General features: G+C 44.5%; 2 protein-coding genes and 1 long non-coding RNA gene across 4 annotated transcripts; all 3 read left to right on the forward strand.

The window, feature by feature from the left end:
• The first annotated feature begins 874 nt into the window (after nt 1–874).
• On the forward strand, nt 875–1,392 carry LOC119358106 (pathogenesis-related protein 1-like). Its single transcript, XM_037624805.1, has 2 exons — nt 875–1,220; nt 1,304–1,392. Exons 1-2 carry the CDS (start codon nt 1,031–1,033, stop codon nt 1,390–1,392), a joined length of 279 nt encoding a protein of 92 aa, XP_037480702.1. The 5' UTR covers nt 875–1,030.
• Nucleotides 1,393–1,589: 197 nt separating this feature from the next.
• On the forward strand, nt 1,590–3,313 carry LOC119351863. Its single transcript, XR_005170083.1, has 3 exons — nt 1,590–1,782; nt 1,868–2,136; nt 2,786–3,313. It is a non-coding gene; the product is annotated as an uncharacterized LOC119351863 (long non-coding RNA).
• An 8,448-nt stretch (nt 3,314–11,761) lies between these two features.
• Nucleotides 11,762–18,951, forward strand: LOC119356208. 2 transcript variants are annotated; one of them, XM_037623137.1, is made up of 5 exons: nt 11,762–11,832; nt 14,477–14,529; nt 14,619–14,723; nt 16,186–16,335; nt 17,719–18,951. In XM_037623137.1, exons 2-5 carry the CDS (start codon nt 14,527–14,529, stop codon nt 18,529–18,531), a joined length of 1,071 nt encoding a protein of 356 aa, XP_037479034.1. In that variant the 5' UTR covers nt 11,762–11,832; nt 14,477–14,526; the 3' UTR covers nt 18,532–18,951. The 2 variants fall into 2 exon arrangements, with proteins under 2 accessions (XP_037479034.1, XP_037479033.1); XM_037623136.1 differs by lacking the exon at nt 11,762–11,832 and adding an exon at nt 13,156–13,386.
• Nucleotides 18,952–22,779: the final 3,828 nt, after the last annotated feature.

The raw sequence follows: 22,779 nt of genomic DNA on the forward strand, positions 1-22,779 counted from the left end.
AAGCTCTACCTTTTGAAATTTTTAGTGTGAAGATGCCTTATCAAGAATATTAGCTCAGATAAGTCCAGATGTATGCCAACTAAAAAGGCTCTTACATATGTTTCAATCTGTATCCACATATTTCAATGCACACTCCTCCAATACCTGGCTTGCGCTCGGTCTTTGCGCCATGGGCGCAACGGGTCATCTAGTAAGGCTAAAAGTATGTAAATTGTCAGCAGTCTTAATGCTTCAGCTAATAATGTTATAATTGATGGTGTGTTTCACTTTGTCAGGTCGACAAGGATGCAAATGATGTACTGCAGTATGAGAGAAGAAGCCGGATTCAGCACAACCCAGTCTGATGAAGAGGAAGAGGAAGAAGAAGAAACTGATGAAATGGTGTGCCAGGAAGAAGTTGCCCGAAAATAGTGTCGATGCTGAATAAAAGTGTCACCCACAGTGCCCTTGCTAGTATGTCTTACTGTATTTTCCAGCCTTGTTGCAGATAGTAGAGTTGGTAAAACAAAGCAACGCCGTACGTCAAGATGGTTCCGCATTTGTTTCGACAACAGGATTATCTCATCTCTTCCCCTGACTTTTTCCTTCTCTGGCCTGGCAACCCAAGTCGTTGATCTAAAGAAACTGAATGAAGTGGATGTAACCTTGCACTGCTGACTACGCATGCATATGCGACTATGCAAGTGTGCTTCCAATCAGTTCAGTAATTCAGTCTGTTCCTTGGCTCTGACCACACCAACCCCAGGTAATCTTATCTCGGAGCCCGTCAAAACAATCTTCCTTTAACTAAAGCAAATATTGATGGATTCATGATCTCTCATAATACTAAAAGCTTAGTGTGCCATCCAATGTAGAAAACCTGGACGCCCGGCCCGGCATGGCGCCTCGCTCACCGGACCGGTCCGGCCAAGCCTAGCTTCACCAACCCCGGCTTTGGAGTCGACGAGTTTATTTATAGGGACTACGTCCACTCTCCAGGCAGACACAAGCGCGAGCTGATCATCACGCACGCAGGCACGAACAGCGCGCGATGGCCTCCACCAAGAAGAGCTGGGCGCACGAGATCGAGGCGTCCGTGGCGGCGCCACGGCTGTTCCGCGCCGGCGTCATGGACTGGCACACGCTGGCGCCCAAGCTGGCCCCGCAGGTCGTCGCCAGCGCCCACCCCGTCGAGGGCGAGGGCGGCGTCGGCAGCGTCAGGCAGTTCAACTTCACCTCCGGTACGTACCGCATACATGCAGTTCAACTTCGCCTTCAGCAGGCACGTGAACGTGACACGCAGGTTGGTTGGCCTTGCATGCAGCCATGCCCTTCAGCGTCGTGAAGGAGAGGCTGGACTTCCTGGACGCGGACGGGTGCGAGTGCCGGTCGACCGAATATGGCGATGTCTAACTGTATGCGCGCGCAACGCCAATCGCTGCCGTCGCTGTTTCATTTGGATGCGAGCGAGCGTGGCCCACCTGGCCCCATCCAATCATCCCTCTTCCAATTTTCTTCTGGATATACGGTATGAATACAGTCAAATCATATGTACCATGCCTACGCCCCGTACCTACTCGTACTCGCCCACGACTGCCATCATTTACACCACGACCCAGCTACCCCATCCACGCCGAGCCAATCCAGATTTCAATTTTTGAATCGCGTCCGGAAGACGCTCCTCATCGCCGTGAACCACTCCGGTCGGCCAACGCAGTACCGCGCACCCCCGCCGGCCAACGCAGTACCCACGATGGAGCCAACGGATCTTGAACCGGAGTCACTCACAGATCTGCTGTTCAGGTTGGTTTCCATCTCAAAAGCTTTTCTTTTCATCGCGTTCTCCACCATGGCCTTCAATCTCTCTTGCGTGGGATGCCATGAACAGCTTTTGTTCGGCGCCGCCCGCTGCGGTGTGCGTCCCAGATACGGGATGGACCGAGGATGAAGACGACGGGGAGCATGTCTTATCTCCAATAAGCACCTCCTTCCCCAAGCGAAGACGGAGGAAATCTTCGGCTACTGATTAAGAATCCGAAGTTTCACGGTCCAATCCAATTTTTTCCACCGTCCCAGATATTGATTCCAAGGACACCACTGCCAGCCACAGTTCGCCCTCGCCTGAATCGCTACACACTCCTGCTCCAGGCCGGGAAGGTACTCTCTCTCCATCTCATTAATGTTTGTCCTCGATCATGATTTTGTCTCCACAGAGTATAGATGCATCATAATCAATATTTTTGTGTCGAGGAATCATTCCAGTGGTTTATTCTTTCTAGTCAAATAATAATCAGGTCGGTTACAAATTCTCATTGGTCTTATATTGTACAGTAAGATAAAATATGGATGAGAGGGACAGTTCGACCAGTGCGGGCAGAAGCCCTGCAATTAGTTATGAGTTCGATCCACTCTTGTCGGATTTGGGGAGCCAAACTATATCTCGATAGCAATATAATTGTGCAGATTTCTATCCACATTATAGTTGCGGTGAGAATCATGCAGATGTGTTGAACAATATGAGACACATTTCCAAATCAGAGCCCTATGAGGATTTTTCACTTTTGTGGATCAAATTGTTGTTATTTCTTGGTACGTGTTGAATTCAAACTGCTTGATGGCCATATATGATTTGCGTATAAAGTGCTCATAAATATATATAGTCCATGCTGGCAAGTAATGCAAGTAATTTTCAGTCTTAGTTGTGTGCAAGGCAAGTAATTCTGGACCCATATTGGAGCAATGTGCACTTCACTTTTCCTATTTTTAAATTTCTTTGCAAGATGTTTAACAATTCTCAATTATGTAGTGTCTGACATGGCAAGATACCAGACTGCTGTGCCACATTACCAGGAAGGAGAAGTGCTTTGGACAAGGCCATGAGAAATTATGCGGATAGGGAGTTAGAGTGCGTCATAAATCCAGAGATCAGCCAAGAGTTCGATTCTTTGGCTGAAGCTTACGACTCCTACGACCTGTACTCTTGGGAAACAGGATTTGGTATTAAGTATGGTCAATGCCAAAGAAACATACAGGGATGCAAGACAGTCTTCAGCGAGCTGGGATTAATTCTTGCTGCTTGCTTACAGATTTGTAGTTCAAGATGAATACGGTTTAGTAGCACATAGACCGTACCATCACCTTTGGAATGCCTACAGTTCAGCTGGTTGCCTCTTTTTATTTATTTATATCTTCCTGCAACCGACTTTCACGCATGCAGTATATGCCTTTTTCTGTTGATTGTTAAGTTCTAAAGCTAGCTAAATGGATTTTTGTCCTCAAAAGACTAGCACTGCAATGAGCTTTGTACAGATCAACTAAGGTGCAGCTTATTTTACGTGTATTTGTTTGTGCTGGCCAATAGAATTTCTTTGATATGTTCATTGTGTTTTCCCACTATTTAGTGCTATGGAATTTGGTCAGCATGCTTTATTTAGCTCCTTGATGTAGCCAAAATATGCCTGTGATATTGTCAACACTAGACACTTGGTCGCATATAACACTAGACAATTTGATCAAACGTGCTGGACACTTACGACCTTGAGACCGATGGAATTTATCAAGTTTTTTTTCCAACCGCACACGATTCTTGCCATATCACTTTGATATATTAGTTTTCAGTGTTTCAATTGGACCTTTGTAGGATATTAGTATTAAGCTAGTCCCCCGGATATAGAACTTTGATTCAACATGACCGGTGCTTCAGTGCTCAATCACAAAGGACTTTAGATGCTACTCGCGTTTCATTTGGACCTTTGTAGGATATTAGTACGAAGATGGTCCCCCGGATATAGAACTTTGATTCAACGTGCCCGGTGCTTAAGAGCGCAATCACGAAGGACTTTACATGCTACTCGTGTTTCAGTTGGACCTTTGTAGGACAGCAATATGAAGCTAAACCCTTGGATAAACATCTTTGATTCGCCATGCCCGGTACTTAAGCGCTTGATCATGAAGGATTTTGATTCAACATGAACGGTGCTTAAGTGCTCGATCCTGAAGGACTTTGATTCAACATGATCGGTGCTTAAGTGCTCGATCACGATGGACTTTAGATGTTAATCATGTTTCAATTGGACCTTTGCAGGACATTAGTATGAAGATAACCCCCTGGATAAAGAACTTTGATTCGACATGCTCGGTGCTTAAGCGCTCGATCATGAAGGACTTTGATTCAACATGACCGGTGCTTAAGTTCTCGATCGCGAAGGACTTTGATTCAACATGATCGGTGCTTAAGTGCTCGATCATGAAGGACTTTAGATTCTATATGTGTTAAAATTGGACCGTTTTAGCACTCTGAACCAATGTGTCTGGTACATAAGCCCACGAACCAGAAGGACTTAACAAGTTTACTCCAACTACAAATGATTCTTGCTATATCACTTTGATATATTAGTTTTCGGTGTTTCAATTGACTTTTGTAGGATATTAGTACGAAGCTAGTCCCCCGGATATAGAACTTTGATTCAACATGGTCGGTGCTTAAGTTCTCAATCACGAAGGATTTAGATGCTACTCGTGTTTCAACTGGACCTTTGTAGGACATTATTACGAAGCTAGATGCCCGGATAAAGAACTTTGATTCAATATGCCTGGTGCTTAAGCGCTCGATTTCGTTCCATGTCGATTTCGTTCTCGACTAGACACACGATATTATTTGAGATGGCAACCGCACCCGTAATATGGACTTTCACATAATATGGCCGGTCTTTTATGGCATATGTAGAAGAACTTTACTGGCACACATCCGATTTTGGATCTTTACAATTTGACATTCACATGCCATGATCAGTCTTTCATGGACTAGGTAGAAGGACTTATATGAGTTAAAATCGCACCCCTTATATGAACTTTCACATAATATGACATGTCTTTTATGACATATGCAGAAGAACTTTAGTGGCTAATCTTTACAAATTGATATTCGCATACAATGGCCGGTCTTCTATGGCCTTGGTAAAAGGAGTATAGCGATACATATATCAGATCGGGACTCTCCTCGTCCCATGTCGAATTCATTCTCGACTAGACACAAGATATTATTTGAGTTCGCAACCGCACCCCTAATATAGATTTTCACATACTATGAGCGGTCTTTTATGGCATATATATAAGAATTTAGTGGCACACACCCGTTTTCTGATCTTTACAAATTGACATTCACATACCATGATCGGTCTTTCATGGCCTAGGTAGAAGGACTTTAACAATACACAAAGGATATCGGGACTCTCCTCGTCCCATGTCGGTTTCGTTCTCGACTTGACACAAGATATTATGAGCTGGCAACCGCACCCGTAATATGGACTTTCACATAATATGGCCGGTCTTTTATGGCATATGTAGAAGAACTTTAGTGGCACACACCCGATTTTGGATCTTTACAAATTGACATTCACATGCCATGATCGGTCTTTCATGGCCCATGTAAAGGGACTTATATGAGTTTCACACAATAGGACATGTCTTTTATGACATATGTAGAAGAACTTTAGTGGCTAATCTTTACAAATTGATATTCGCATACAATGGCCGGTCTTCTATGGCCTTGGTAAAAGGAGTATAGCGATACATATATCAGATCGGGACTCTCCTCGTCCCATGTCGAATTCATTCTCGATTAGACACAAGATATTATTTGAGTTCGCAACCGCACCCCCAATATAGTTTTTCACATACTATGACTGGTATTTTATGGCATATATATAAGAATTTAGTGGCACACACCCGATTTCGGATCTTTACAAATTGACATTCACATACCATGATCGGTCTTTCATGGCCTAGGTAGAAGGACTTTAACAATACACAAAGGATATTGGTGTTTCATTGCAACCTATGTCTGACCAACTGCACCTAACCAGGCATCAATTTTACGAGTGATCTAAGATGAAGGACTTGAGTTTAGGTAAATGACTAGCCAGCTACACATAATTTGACCTTTGTACTTTAGCACTTTAGCAAGCATCTAACTAACCGCAATTCCTCCAATTGTCTTCTCCGGCAATTCGTTCAATCTCTTGTGTCGTGCCCATGGTCAGCTAGAGGAGGAGGACGACGACGAGTGCCTTCCTCCAAATTTCCAGAGCTATCCTCCTTCCTCATATATCATCATATACACAAAGACGTGCACATCTCTTGTTGTTGAGCAAATCTTACAGTATCCTTTGGCAATACATTTTGGTATATAGTATTTTTTTTGTGGGGAGGTATATACTACTGATTCATTCATTCCACTACACATTCATATTCACATAACACTGCGTACACATCTAGAACATTGGACCATGTGATGCTTCTCTTCTGTTCGGAGTCAAGTCATCAACCACACACCACCTCGCGGATCCGCATCTCCATTTAGGTGGAAAGGTGGTGTACTCAGCTCTATCATCAAACTCGTTAGATATCATACTTGCATTTTACCTCGGTTTCGTCGTCCATAATATCCTCGTCATACTAATGTTGATGTATTAATCGAGGCAAGTATTTGTCACTACTTACGGGTTCATATTTTTGTACAATGCGATAGAAGTATAGCTGCCTATTTTTAGTATTAAGTTTAGCGTTACCAATTTTTAATTAGTATTTTTTCTAGAGAGATTTTTGTACATTTAGTTGAATGGTATGGTTTTTTTTTTGAAAATTTACTTGAACGTTACATTGTATAAACAGTTTAAGAAAATTACACATACTATTTTGCATGTCCACCGCACTTGCCAAAGGTCCTAATTAATTTAACAAGTATAGTTCATCTGCCGAGTATTTGCTACGCAGTTATCGGCAAGGCCGTTTTTGTGAGTGACTAAAATAATGCAGTGGACACAATGGGCGATCGGGTAGTGGTAAAGCTGGACCGAGTTTCTTTTTGTGGTACGACTGAGTTTTTTTGTTGTGTGCAATCCGTGAGGTGTTATAGCCTAACCTCTGTTCGAACGCTGGTATTAATTTACGAAAATGTTAACGCCCACACGTGTGGACGCTTGCACATCGCTCACACGCCTCCATCATCACTCATTTTGCCACGTATGAATAGATGACATCAGCCGATTTTTTTTTGGTTTTCGGCTTAAAAATGTTGTATCTCTTAAATAAAAAGTGAACTAAAAATCCGTTTTCACCATTAAATCCGTCTCGACGAGATCTTCAAAACTAGACTCCATGTTGATATGTTTCGACGAATTTTTTTTTGCCAGAAGTTGTCATGATGTTTACACTGCAGTTGCCATAGGGCTTAAACTAAATTTGCCATGTGGCAATTTTAGTTTGTAGATCATGGCAATTTTAGTATTTTGATGATGGCAACTCCAGTACTTTGACCATCAAAATTATTTTTTGTATGAACCATGGCAATTTTACGTGCATGTATCATGGCAATTTTAGTTTATGGTTCATGGCAAGTCTAGTTTCTTAATTCCCCGTTTTATAAATGTCAAAATTTACTTTTAAATGTAGAAGAAAATAACTGAAACATATCATGGCAACTTCAGTGTAAACATCATGACAATTCATATGCAATAGACATGGCAACTTTTAATCCAATTTTTTTTCATCAAAGCATATCAATATGGGATCTAGTTTCGAAGATCTCATCGCGAGGGATTTAATGGTGAAAACGGATTTTCAATCGTATCTTTTGTTTAAGAGATAAAACATTTTAAAAACTGAAAATCCAAAAAGATTGCTGCATGCATGCATGCGATGACGTGGCAATCTGTTTACATTAGAGACGTGTGGTGCGTCTCCCTTCCTACCACATGTGTGGCAGTTAGCGCGACCCTTAATTTAATCTGTTCCCAGCTGAGCCTAACCTCTGTAGAGTTGTCCCTTCCTTTGGCAACATGCACTGTTCACGCCGCTTGAGCCAGTGCATTGTCAAATCATGTTTATGCCTCCGAAGAGCGCACGCCATGCTTGATTCCAAAAGCTCGCAGGCGTTGACTTCTAAACGAATATTGCAAGCAGTAGGAAATTAGACATATTCTAGAACATAACTTACACTGACAAAATGATAACAGTGAAGAACAAACCAATGGCGCCAAAAAGACGCACTAAGTTCTGTACTATACTTCATTAAAGTCCTGCGTGGACTACATATGTGGCCTCCCCCGCTGAAGGTGCTGGTCCCACCTATCCCGGTTGTGAAACTATCTGGTGCAGTACTTTTTGTTTGCGTGTGTCGTGCTATAGTATGGCAAAACGAAGAACTTGAGAACCGTAAGTCATTTTTTTATGCCAAATCAATTGCGCCTAACGCGGTTAGCAGAAAAAAATATAGTGTGCTATTTTCGGGTAATTAGTAGTACCAATCCATACAATTAGCAGCATACTAAGTACTAGTATGGTAGGTCTGACTGATAAAAGGCAGCATGGAGCGATAACAATGCATGTGAAGGACCTGACGACAACCGAATCTATAGACCTGTCAGCTAGCATGTCCAATCAGATGGAATACAGCACCATATACACGCCGACGAAAATCGTGGAACGTTGAAATACCATCTAGAGCTGACAACATAGTGGGCCATGTTGAATTGACGGCAAGGTAGATGTGCGTCTCAGATACTAGTTGCGCGCCTAACTGGTTAGGAAAAATCCATGTCCCCGGTCGACCCTTCTCGAGGGCGGGCACGTGGGCACGGTGATCGAGACGGCCACGTCGTGCATCAAGGTGGAGCCGGCGGCCGGCGGCGGCGGCAGCGTCGTCAAGGTGGAGTCCACGTACAAGCTGCTGCCGGGCGTGGGGGAGGCCCAGTACGAGGTCGGCAAGGCCAAGGAGTCCGTGACCGCCATCTTCAAGGCCGCCGAGGCGTACCTCATCGCCAACCCGGACGCCTACAACTAAATCAACAATATATTTTTGTGTGCTTGCTTCCCAAATCCCAACCCAATAAAGCTGCTCCAGCCTCCAAGTATGTCGATGGTGAAACGAGAGCAGTGAGCAAGGACGTGGACGCTGGACTTGAAGTTAAGAGGTTGTGTATTTTGTAAGTGTCAAAGAGTGGTTTTGTTTGATGATGTTGCTGCTTGCTTATGTGTGTGTGGTTTTACACATGGATAAAAGGGTGTATTTGATGATTGAGATACAATACATAGTCACGCCGACACGCTTTTACCTTCTCTTTCAAAGAGGAAGGTCGTACCTCCTGGCCTCTGCATATCCATGATTTGATTAAAATTGGCACACATCAACGAGTCTAAAACATCTATAATAATACTCCTAGTACACAACAACGTACGGCAGAACCAAGACAAGGCACAACCTAAATCTCTACAGCTAAGTTATACTTTCTTCCATAACAATGCCTTCAAGAAGAGAGAACACACACGTGCCAACGTCGCCAACTCTAGCACGTGGCGGCTAGAAACAAAAATATTTTCCATCGTTGGGTTCAACAAATCATGTCCACATCAACTCATCTGCAGCCGGGCCTCTCATATCCGTCTCAAACGCTCAGACAGATGGTCCGGTCAGTGACCGGTCACAAAAAATTGAACCAGCCGGATCTCTCAAACTACAGACGAATGTCGGGTTCATGGGCTGACCGGCACCCCTCATATCCAGCCCAAATGTAGGGCGGATATGAGGTAGCCCGGGACGCCCGGGCGCGTTCGCCTGACAGGCCCGGCCCACCACGGACCCCACAAAAAACCCAATCCGGGTGGCGAGCTCAAAACCTTAGCTCACTTTGTCCCTCTCTTTCTCGCTCTGTCCACTCCTCTCCCTCACACTTTCCGATCCCATCCACCATGATGAGCAGCTCCGGCAGCGACTCCGGCTCGGAGCTCAACTACGAGGAGGAGATGGCCCTCCGCATTGTGCTGGAGTGGTCCAAGGTGGACATCGACGGCAGCTTCGAATCTGGAGCGCCGTCGCACCTCCCGCGCCGGTGCAGCGCGGACGCCGAAGCTGGACCCTCCCGGCCCGCGCACAACGACGCCCGGTCAGCACAGTCCGTGCCGGCCCCGCGTCGTCTCCTTCCCCCCGTCGGCCGCTCCTGCATGTGGCTAGCGTTGGGTGCTTGTGCCCGCGCCTCCGGCCCGCACGCGCACTCTGGAGTTGGAGGCACGCGCCGCGAGAGGCAGCCTGCACGGGAGAGGGAGGCGGCGGAGCAGTCCGCGCGCCGCCACCCCGGGACGGAGCCGGACGCCGACGAGGACGCGCATCTCCTCGCCTGGGTGTACCGCCGCTCCCTCACGGCTGTGGAGACGGACGCTCGCCGCCTCCGACGGAAGAACGCCAAGGCGCTCCGACTAGCTATTGAGCAGTCAGAGTGAGGCGAAGGAGGCAGCGGCGGAGAAAGGCTCGGGTGGCAAGGCTAAAGCGGGAGCAGGATAGGGCGGTCCGTCGGATGAAGGGGCTCATTGTCCTCTCCGACTCCAACTCTGACGCTGGCGACAGCTGCACCTCGTCGTCCGACGACCAAGACCCTCCACCAGCCACAGACGCCTGCAGTTGTGCCGGTGACCGAAAGGGCAAAGGCCCGGCGAGCAAGTGGTGATCCCCCTCCTCCTCCTCCTCCTCCTCCTCCTCCTCCTCAATAGTTATATCAATTTCAGTTGTAGAAGTTCATGAACTTGTCCGTGGACAAACTATGATTCTTTTGGATGTGATGAAGTATGTTATGTTCGTTTGCAGTCGATCTTGTGTTCCTTTGCAGCTCAATTTTATTGTCTGTTATTTGATCATTTAGGATAGATCAACGTGTGCATTGATAATACGGATATAAAGCGTTGGATATGAGATACGTGGATGCAGAATGGAAAATATAAGGGGTGTCCGATCAGTACCTGCGGACATGCCCGGACGCGTCCGCGAACGTTTGACGAGCGGGATTTGTAAAGTCCGACTGTAAATGCTCTTAGCAACATAATGACTAAAGTGTCATTGTTGTGTCCAACTAGTAAAAGTCAGATCGTAAATTTTCACGCCAATGTAATGGCAAAAGGTCATGCGGATGTTCGATGAGGCAATCACGTGTAGGGGCAAGTTCTTTTTTTTTTTTTTTTGAGTAACCACGTGTAGGGGCAAGTAACTAGTGTGGCGAAGAGAGTAGGCCCATTTTCGAAAATAAGTATATAGCTCTGTCCTCAAAATTGTGGGTCAATTAGGCCATAGTTAGGAGGGTCTTGGAATATGCCAGCGTGGGGAATAATGACCTTGACTAGATGCTCTTGACAGTTGACACTGATCCTTTCTCGTGCAGCACTGAGACTTTGTGGCTTAAATGAAACGGCCACTCCGAGAGCATTTGCTACTCCCTGCGTCTAAAATTGTTTGTCGCTTAAATGAATGTATCTATAACTATTTCGATGTTAGACAAGCAATTCCGGGCGGAGGGAGCGTTTATTTTCGTATTTGTCCTACTCAGAGAGTCACGGTACCAAAAAGACAGCACGCGTCATTGGGCCTTATGGGCCAGACAGCAGACACGCAGCACACAAAGGTCGGAAACAGGCAGCCGACAGACCTTGTATGGGCTATCGGGCCTCATGGGCGAGGTAGCAGCAGAGAGAGACAGGCGGTATGTAATCCTTATCTCGAAAAAAAAAGGCAGTAATCCGAAACAGTCAACAGATCTGGCGTTCGGAGAGGCGAGGGAAACGGGACGGAGACGCGCCACTCGCGAGCGACGCCTTCTTCTCGTCTCCCCCGTTGTAGTGGGTGAGATCAGATCGATCACTCGCCAGAAGAGAACAGTTGGCATCCATTCCTTGGTACTAGTATTCCTAATCGCTCCTGCCATTGATGTTGCCCGTCGACGGCGCCGTTTTTGTCGCCGACATGAGTGCGTAGCCCGGGACGACGCCGGCCGCGGAGGAGGGAGGCCACCGTCGACTCGACTGCAGCGAGAGGTACGGCGCCGTGTCCTGGCTACTCGTTCATTCACCGAGACGGACGGGAGGGGAGGGGACGCCGTAGTTTTCTCTTTTCTGAATCGGATCTTTTTCTTGCTGCGCCTTGAGAGTTGAATCTGCTACCTGGGAGTATGCAAGCAGTGCAGCACCAACCGGCCTAGCGCGCGGTCCAGTCCACGTTTCTCGAGGCACTCGGCGCACAGGGAAAGGGGTAGTAGTACGTGGTCCTCGTCTGGTTCACTAGCGGTAATTTAAAGGTTAAAATACGCACCTGCTAATGTGATTTCCCATCAGCCGTGTCACTGTATCTGAATGTGATGGATGCAGCTAGCTTAGATTACATTGCTGGTGAGGTTAGGGAATTGGATTCCTTGCTGCTGCTGCCCATCTTATCTCTTGGATCCTTTCGGTGGCTCAGGCTCAGAGTCAAGGAAGAGCATCTCATTCGTCTGGCCAGACTCAGGGATTCTTGTGATGATAACGATGATCCTTTCTTTATCCATGTCCATGGATGACTGGATGGAGAATGCGGGTGTCATCTCATCTTGGTAGTACTAATATCTACTGTGAGGATTCAGATGAGAGAGACCAATAATTGGGAGGGAGGGGCGATCAAAGTCTACCTCCCTCCTCACGCGCAGGGTAGGGCTAGCACAAAACTCGCTGGGGCTAGGCTAGTCGGGCAGCTAGGCAGACGCCATAGACCTTGATTCTTTAAAGCCAAGCGGTGTGCTGGTTCTTAGTAAATGCCAACGCTGAAGCCATGCCAATGCCATGCACACATGCAGCGCTATGGAAGCACAAGAAATTCGCCTCAAAAAAGAAAGGAAGAAAGAAAATGAGCTTACAACAAGCAGAGATTGCACTGACTTGATCAGACAAAAGGCACATGTGTCACAATTAAAAAGAAGCAGGAGGGACACCTTCTGCATCGAGGCGAGCTGTTGCCTCATTTACGTATAGGCAATAAAAACCGCCGAGTCCAGTCAGTCAAAAGACAGTGAGTGAGCAGAGGCAGGCATGGGCAAAGCGGAGCAAAGAAAGAAAGGAAGAAATGGCTCCACCTCCATCACCTCCATTCCATCAACCACCACCCACGGTTGGCGCGACGTCTTGGCTTCCCTCCCCGGCCTTGCCTTGTCCAGTAGCGGCCGTGGCGCGAGGAAGGACGCCACCATCATTACCCACACCACCGAGCAGCCCGAGGGCGGGAGGGACGGTTGGACGACACTGTCACAGTCCACGCATGAGCGAGGAGCGAGCGTCGCCTTCACTTGACGGAATCACCAGACGGGGGAGACGGAGAGGCATCTGTCAGATCGGGCCGGTAAAACAAAGAGAGAGAGAAAGCGGAGGCCGCCTTTGCTGCCCTCCTGCGACTCCTCCTACTCCTACTCCCAGTGCGTCGTGCTCCTGGCCTTCCTCGCGCACCTCCTGCTGTCATTCTCCCTCCCTCCCGGTCTCCTCCTCCTCCTCTCCCCAACCACCTGGCCTCTGCCTGCGCGGACCGACCTCCATGGCCACCGCACCGTAGCCCTGGCCCGTAATAAGGTCAGTGCTCCTGCTCTGCTCGGCCTCCTCGTTTCTTGCCGGCCGCAACCACTCCTTTTTCTTTCTTGCTGATTTTTTCCAACTCAAGTTCGAGAGCAGTAGTAGTTTGCTTTCCCCAATGGATTTCCGTGTTCTACGGGGAGGGAGCCTAGCGTTTTTTACTAGTACGATTGTGTGCCAAGAGCATGCGCATGCTCTTGTTCATGCGAATATGCCAAGATTTGTGGTGCTTGCTGCTGTGCTGCTTGCCTGAGTGGTAATACTAGTGCTTTGTGTGAGGTTTTGGATCTGGATTCCGACACCCGAGTGCAATATCCTCGGCGTTTATCTGTGATTATTTATGATCAGTAAATCGTTTGCTTCTCTCGTTAAAGAATCCACAGAAACGCCATCCTTTCCGGTGCAAAGTAAAATAAAATAATTATGGTAGTACTAGTATTGCTCAGGTCTTTGCTCCCCCCCTCCCTCCCTGCCTACTTTTCTCCTGGTCAGAGATTTGTCTTGGAACCATGAGCTGCTTACTAATCTCCCAAGCAGAAGTTCCTACTGGGTGGGTTTGTTGAGTTATCTCCGGTGCATGTGTGTGTGTGTGCGCGCGCTCAAAAAGGGGATTTTTATTCTCCTTTTTTTGCGAAACAAAGAGATATTTTGTTCAAAAAAAGTAGCAACAATTGGGCTTGGGACATAGGGCAGATCACCATAGCCAGCATCTTACAAAATCGACTAGTCCTCCTGGTTAAAAGAAGGATACTAGCAGTAGTACCTTTTTAGCAGCTACACTCTTGAGTTTGTGCGGCTACACCCTTTTGTCGAGGAGCTGGGATTAGCAAGTTCTATTAGTAGCTCAACTGAGGTATCAGGATTCAGGAGTGGATTTGAACAGGCTCAGCTCATGTTCTGCAAACACCTTTTCTGTAGTGCTCCCATAAAAGCCTTGTCCCATCAGCTTTCCTTACAGACGGCTCCAGACCGCCAGCGTATTATTATTTCAGCAAAGTACATAAATGCTTGACTGCATGCCTCTTTCACAGTAAGCTCCATGTGTTTATATGCTTCATTCAGATGCTTACCATTTCCTTGCATGATTTAGGATGTTTTAGGCAGACAGGATCCTGTGGCTTGCACTTCCCAAACGGGATCATGGTATATATGGACACTCCAAACTCTTTCTATAATTCAGTAGTAATATTTGGCAGGTTTTCTTAATTCATACTTCTTGCCTACCTGCCTAGGTTAATACCAAACGCGAGCCTGCCGGAGAGGGGTTACCTGATGGTTGGTTGAAAGAGTACAGGCCTAGAAAGGTTCGGCATGGAACTAGGGCCAGGAGGGACAAGGTGCAGTATGTTTCCTTTGGTTAATTGTGGAAATATTTGGAGTAAATTCCATTTTTTTTATTTTTCAGTTGTGATCCTGTGAGCCCTGTTAAATCCTGCCACATTTTACCCCCTTAGTTGTGACATTGCGACAACTTTTACCCCATTTCTTTTATTATTTATTATTATATCAAACGGACGAGTTAGATCCCTAGGGCATGCTATGGAAACTTCAAACTTGTTAGGATGACATGACATCTTACTGCATAAGACAACTAGGACACATACTTGTTAGGGGCAATACAAAATTATGTTGAAATCCCTCAAATTTCATCAAATTCAGTTAAGCTCTATGGAATTTTGTCAACTTTGGCGGATAAGTTTTGGCTAGCTCCGCCTCCACCGCACTGCTCCTTCGCCATATTGCAAATACGGCCTGAGTTTCAGACTAGTCAGCTTCCACATCATCCTGATATATGGGTCCACCTTGTCAGTCTGAGGGGAAAATGGGTAAATAAACATCACAAGATCACAACTAAGGAGTAAATGTGGCAAGACCGTTTAAATATGGTAAATATTGTCACAACGTCGTTACTAAGGAGGTGAAAGTGGAATTTACTCAAATAATTTAACTCTGTGTGTACGTGTTTATGCTACCACTCTGATGCCTGTTGCAGTCTCGGTTCCAACGAAAAAGGTACAAAGACCTTAAAAACAAGTTTTGTTAGTTTTTTGATAGAAAACAACTCCTCACTTGCAGTTGAATTTGTGCGGTTTTCTGTAGTGGGGCTTAGACTACTACTAACCTTTCCCTTTTCACACTGTAAAAAAAACTTTCATTTTTCATTAGCAATCCTCGGGTCAATTTAGTTCAATTAAATATGCTGGTGATCTAGGTTGTATATTGCATTGTTGTTTGCCAACAACTGTATGCATGAGCAACGCGGTGAATCTTGAATAGTTTTACGGCTTCAACGCAAAAATTCATTGAACCTTGTTCTTGTCATGGTATGAATATGAAATTGAGTTGAAAGCAGCTAAGCCTCTTTCCTACCTTTGAACCTTATATAGTACTCCCTCTGTAAACTAATATAAGAGCGTTCAGATCACTACTTTAGTGATCTAAACACTCTTATATTAGTTTACGGAGGGAGTACTACCTCTGTCCGGAATTACTTGTTGCTCAAATGGATGTATTTAGCACTGAAATATGTCTAGATACATCCATCTGAGCACAAGAAGATACATGCCTTTTTTAAACGAAATGAATCCTTAATGAGCTGTAAGTGATTGTGTCCTACCTAGAAATTATATAATCGATAGAGACTACTCCTACTTGAGTTGTTTTCTTAGAATAGCTTTTAGGCGTTTTTCCACAAGGTGTTATGACCAATTTATGTTGGACTTTGACATCATTCTGTTTCTTGTCCACTTAACCCTCTGTTTTGTACTTATAGTTGATCTAATCATTTGATATATACAGTTCTACATTGATCCTACAAATAGCTACGAATTTCGTTCTCTCAAAGAAGTTCACCTCTATCTCGAATCCCAAGATACCAGTGACCGTGTTGTGACGCCAAACAAGAGAAAAATTGAGGACCTGCAGGTTTCAGGGAACCAGTCTCAACATGTATGTTCCTTCTCTTATGGCATTTCTTATTTGAATTTTGTCTACATATTAAACATCTTGTGTCAACTAATTATTCAATTGATAAAGTAAAAACGTTGTGAAATAAAAAAAATGTTCCCTTTTTGAGGGCTACTTGAGTTTGGGTTTACCTAATTATGCATCTAAAAAAAATCATACAAGTGCATCATGTTATAGCACAAGTGCCTATGGAATATCGTACAGAAACATGACCAAATGCACCCTGCACGAAAAAGACAAAATGTTTGACTTACTGTTGCATCATGTTATAGCACAAGTGCCTATGGAATATAATACAGAAAGATGACCAAATGCACCCTGCACAAAAAACACAAAATGTTTGACTTATTGTTTGAACAGTGTAATAGCAACCACTTATCTTTTTGGTACAGTAGAAACTTGATCATATTTATTTTTTCAGGTGTTCATGTATCATTATCATGGATATGTATGATTTTTTTGTGAAATTTAAAATTCATATTTAGGTAAATCGTTGCATGTACATTTGATTTCCCCTTTTCCGGTAGTATTAAATTAGTTCTAGGATAGTGCAAAAATGTTTTGTTTGCTAATGTACACTAGATAACCTATGATTTCTTGACGCACCTACAAAATTCTTACAGTTTTTTCTAGAACATGCCATGCCCATTTTTTTACCTGAAATGTCAGGAGCTCTGCATTCGCATTAAAGATGAGGAATGTACAAAACTTTAGGCCAGTTGCCAATCTGGCGCTGTCTGTACATTAGCAGCAATCTAAAGGGATACATTGATTAATTCTATCAGCTTTTCTGAAATATAAGAGAGAAGGGGTATGAGAAGTCCTAATCGCTGAACTAAACATAGTTTGGATGGTTGGATTGTCAAATTATTCATTTAAAATAAGTACCTTCTTACTGATTGCAATTTTGAAGGGCGGGCCAGTAGTAGAGTGTTTCCACTTGTGGCCTGGAGTTCCTGGGTTCGAACCTGCCTCCTTGCAGAATTATGACTCCAGAATTATTATGCAAGGGAAAGGCTCTAGAAATTCCCTTCCCCAGACCCCACCTTTGTGTGGGAGCTTTCAGCACTGGGTATGCATCTGTGAATTACCAATTTTCTAGTATCCTACAGCGTATGCCACGCTTTCGCAGCCTGTTAAATTCCCCATATTGACCTAAACATCAGCATTCATGTTCTCGATGAATATTAAATGTCTTGGACTGTTAGTCATATACCTGAAAGTGGTGCTAAACTGACGATGCCCTCAGGTTTCTATTGTACTTACAATGAGTGAATCACAAAGAATCTTTGTTGCTACCTATGTTTTCATTGTCAACCTAACTATTACTGCACCATCTAATAGCCTTTATTTTAAAATATACAGTCTGGGCGGCCATCATCGGAGCCGAAGGGTGTCTCCAAAGGGAGGCTGGCTGAATTGAAGCTTCAGATGGCAAGAGAGAAAGATCAGCCTCTGAAGCATGAATCTGCTGGAAGAGAAGAAGCAAATGTGGAGCCGAAACCCAAGGGGAAAAAGCAAAAAACTGAACCTGTGAAACAGATTGCTGCACCTGTTCGATCGTCACCTCGTTTGACTGCAGTGAAAAGGGACCAGGAAGCGAATGATGTGCCTGGTGATGCACTTGTCGGCGCTACAGATACCAATGGTCAGTTACAACCAGCAAAGCAGGTCAAAAATCCTAAGTCAAAGGCAATTTCCTCTCCAGTAATTCAGAATAAAGATGGTGCACATGCCCCAAGTACTTCTGGAAATGCTGAAGACAAGTATCCTTCAGCTCCTGAACAGATACTAGGAGCATCTGCTGCATGCTCGTTAACAGACGTTGGATGCCAGAATGTGGATGCTCCGCCGCAACCGAACGGACTTGTTGGAACAGCTGATGCTATGCCCGGATATTCCCTGTCGTCGCTGTTTCGAAGTATCTGGTCAGACCCATGCCTGGAGTTTGCATTCAGGACTCTTACAGGTGATATCCCTGTCCTTGACAACAACGTAGCTGTTGCAAATTACTTCCTTCCACCACAGGACTTGAACAAGGGGACCGTGCCGCCCAATTGTTCGTCTTCCACTTATGACGGTGCTCGGAAGAACCATGGCCAAGTCGACAGTGTCAGGCTGCCAATGCCAAGGCCATCAGATAAGCTCTACAGCAGTGGCTGGTTCCCTCCCCAGTGAACTCCATCTGGGAAATAAGCAACAACTGCCCAAAGTGCAAATAAGAAGGAATCCTTAGTTCAGGTCATAGATAAGCCTCGTAGCGCTCATCGTTAGGGTACCTCGACAATGATGCATGTTTTAATAAAGACTTGTGTCTTGTTGTAACCGCAGTAGATGATCCATCGCTAATATTACCCATCATATGGTAGACTTTGGCAGAACTTTTGAATCTGTGTAGTAAGTTGACTTGGTAGCAACTCTTTTGTTGTCCGGTTAGCGGATAGAGAAGCCGACGGTACAGAGAAAGCCCCCTGATTTTCATGGCTGGGGTTTTCACTCTGTCTGCCAAAAGCCCTTCCAGTTTAATCATGGATGATGCTTGTAAGACATGTTATGTTAACTGGACTAAGTTATAGGTGGATTTGGCTTCTGTGATTAGTGTCCTTGTGAATGATGGGGTGGTAGCAAATGTTGTTGTGATGTACCCCTCTTCCATTGATTCTTGGAGTACTTTAGGTTAGGGTGGCTGGCAGTGGCATCTCATCCTGTGTTGTGTTATGTTTCTCCGTTTGGTCTGGCATGTACACTGTGGTTGAGTAATAATAATTGGTGATGATGCGTCCTTCCTGCAACAGTTGGTGTGAAGTTGATGCATTGGATGCCATGGAAGTACAGGTCACTGGTCTAATCCTATGTGCACTGTGGTCCTTGAACTACTCCCACACCAGTAATCAGATAGCTAAAGTGTTTGCTCCTGTGAGAGGTCCACACACTATGACACTGCACTGCACACTCACCTGCATTGTGAGGCTACCAAGTCAAAGTTTCTATTGCAAATTGTATTTGATGTGTTGTGATTTTTCTGCTGAAAATCTTTGATTGGGCATGATCTTGTGATGATGCAGAAGTGACTGCTGGCACATTGTCATCAGCCAGCACCGGTACCCTGTCTGCTTAAAAAGCTCATTTGTAGATGGTGCAAGCAAAGCTGCCGAGGCTTCCCAATGGAGTATGTAGGGTTAAAATGAGTCCATGATTGCTAGCTGCTCACCCAAGTTGCAGCTGCCATAATAAGGCTAGAGATCCTGCCTGTTACTATATCATTACAATATCTGGTGCCATCATCTCATGATAAGACGCAGCTTTTAACAGAATAATGCGCTAATCAACAGCACTAAGCAGGCTCACACATCCTCTTTCTCAACAAGCATATTCTCTGCATCAGGGCCGGTCCTGAGATTTTAGGGGCCCGGGGCGAAACCAGAATCCGGGGCCCTTTGTACTTTCAAAAATTATTTTCAGTATATATATTTTGCACAACTTTAAGATTTTGCTTGTACACCATACTACTAACAAATCATGTAGGGATGATTATCATTTTCTATAGAAGAATAATGTTCGATTACTTCATGTGCATTCGTTTGCATATTACCGAAAAAGGCTTTCGCCCCACTTTAGATATAAAGCACCAATCCCTTCCTTTACACTGCTCCTTTACACTGCTGAAGTCCTTTAACAACACCAGACAGAGTAATGAAGTTTTTACTAACTGGCTTATCAGGTTTGATCACATTAGCATTATCATGTTCTTATTTTATTGACGGTGCGCCAACTAGTCCTAATTAATCCAACAGAATCGACCACATAGTCATATATTGGGCTGTGTCTTACATTTCGTTGGTATTTTTTCAGAATGAAAAAGTGAATATAATATCGCATTGCAAGTGCATACAAACACTACCTTTCATCAAACAGTTTTACACAGCCAAGATGCAAAAAGCTGAAAGCTACAAAACTTTCCTTGCATCAAGAGTTTACATGGTATCTTACGTACCTGGATGTGGTAGCCCGGCAATGTACCACTGATCCTTGTACAAATCCTTGAAACTGTTCACAGGCTTCCACGCCTGGTTCTGAGGATTGAAGACCATGATCAAGGGGACCTTCGCTTTCATACTTGTGTCGTTCTGTGCAACACTACGGCCGACAAAAGCCTCACCACGTCAAGCAGCAGTTCTAGGGCATAATTTAGGACAAAATCATTAAGGAAAAGGACGTCTTATCTGAAATCGTCGGCGGATGGCGTAGGCTGGAGCTGCGGCATCGATGTGCCATGGTGTGGCGTGGGTATCTAGTGTCTGCTCCATGGCGGCGGCCAGTGGCTGCGGGCGATTAGGTTTCCAGGAGATCAGGCGAAAAAATAGGAGGCTACAGGCGAGGATGGACGATGGTCATCGTGCGTGATCAGCGTGGGTGATCGATCTCTCCCAAACGTGATTAGTGCACGTAACGTAGGCCCAATTATCATTTTTTACGAACTAGAGCCCAATCGTATTAACAGGAAAGAGCACAAACCTGGGGGCCCCCCATTTTCGGGGGCCCGGGGCGGCCGCCCCCCCTGCCCCCCATCAGGGCCGGGCCTGCTCTGCATATTATATGGTACGTGCCTACAGGGCTACAAGGTGCTCCCGAATCCAGAAGATTTTTCTGCTAGCAACTGGGCATTTCCCTTCTTTGTTCCTTGCTTGTCGAGATTTCGTCGTAAATTTCTTATTGTTTTCCTTGTTGGTAAGAAAATGTTTCCCCAAGTATTGAGTACACTGATGATGGAACATTTCTTAACTTTTTTGTCTGGTGAAAGAACTGTTTTTCCTCACTTGTGGAACTGCTCGTTTACAGTGCAAAACTGTCCCCGATTCACAACATCGAGGCCAGAAAATGTGCTGGTTTATCACCACCAGGCACCAGCAGAGATCCAGGAAAGCCGGTTCCTACAACTCTTGTCAAAAAAGAAATTTGCGGGAAAACATCCGATCTTGTCAAAATTAACCTTTAGAAAAACTCTTGTGAAAATTCATGCGGGCAATAGGAAAAAGATTCTTGTTCAAATGCTTAATAAAATAAAACCTGAAGAACCTAATCAACATTTTCTTGCATCGCTTGGAGAAAGATTCAGTGTTATTGCTCAAGGCTTGCCTAGTGTCCATCTACACATATTATGCACTCAGTTTCTTCTTCCTGAAAAGAATAAACTTTGATTGCAAAAGAATCTCTACTCCTAATGGACGAATTGGTTGAATAGTTCCCCCCACTTTCAACCGGTTTATTTTCAACCGGTTTTTCTTCGTCCCACCTCCCACCAGCCCCTCCCATCGGTTTTTCTCTTTTCTCGTCTGACCGGCAATACCCAACGTATTTATGGTAATCAATCATAATTAATCCACGTATAGTAATAAATCAATCCAGGTATGGTAAGGTCATAACTCAGGAAATTTTGAATATGGCAATTATATGGTAATAAATTTAAATTACCCCAAAGGCTATCAATCCAGATATGGTAAGGCCATAACTCGGGAAATATCGAATATGGTAATAAATTTAAATTACCACTAGGTATGGTAAGGCTATCCACGTATAGTAATAAATCATATAGTAATAAATCATAATTAATCCACGTATAGTAATAAATCAATCCAGGTATGGTAAGGTCATAACTCAGGAAATTTTGAATATGGTAATAAATTTAAATTACCCCAAAGGCTATCAATCCAGGTATGGTAAGGCCATAAATCGGGAAATATCGAATATGGTAATAAATTTAAATTACCCCAAAGGCTATCAATCTAGGTATGGTAAGGCCATAACTCGGGAAATATCGAATATGGTAATAAATTTAAATTACCCCAAAGGCTATCAATCCACGTATAGTAATAAATCATAATTAATCCACGTATAGTAATCTCTACTCCTAATGGACGAATTGGTTGAATAGTTCCCCCCACTTTCAACCGGTTTATTTTCAACCGGTTTATTTTCAACCGGTTTATTTTCAACCGGTTTTTCTTCGTCCCACCTCCCACCAGCCCCTCCCATCGGTTTTTCTCTTTTCTCGTCTAACCGGCAATACCCAACGTATTTATGGTAATCAATCATAATTAATCCACGTATAGTAATAAATCAATCCAGGTATGGTAAGGTCATAACTCAGGAAATTTTGAATATGGCAATTATATGGTAATAAATTTAAATTACCCCAAAGCCTATCAATCCAGATATGGTAAGGCCATAACTCGGGAAATATCGAATATGGTAATAAATTTAAATTACCACCAGGTATGGTAAGGCTATCCACGTATAGTAATAAATCATATAGTAATAAATCATAATTAATCCACGTATAGTAATAAATCAATCTAGGTATGGTAAGGTCATAACTCAGGAAATTTTGAATATGGTAATAAATTTAAATTACCCCAAAGGCTATCA

This window comes from Triticum dicoccoides, chromosome 2A (genome assembly GCF_002162155.2).
Source record: "Triticum dicoccoides isolate Atlit2015 ecotype Zavitan chromosome 2A, WEW_v2.0, whole genome shotgun sequence".
NCBI classification, from domain to species: domain Eukaryota; kingdom Viridiplantae; phylum Streptophyta; class Magnoliopsida; order Poales; family Poaceae; genus Triticum; species Triticum dicoccoides.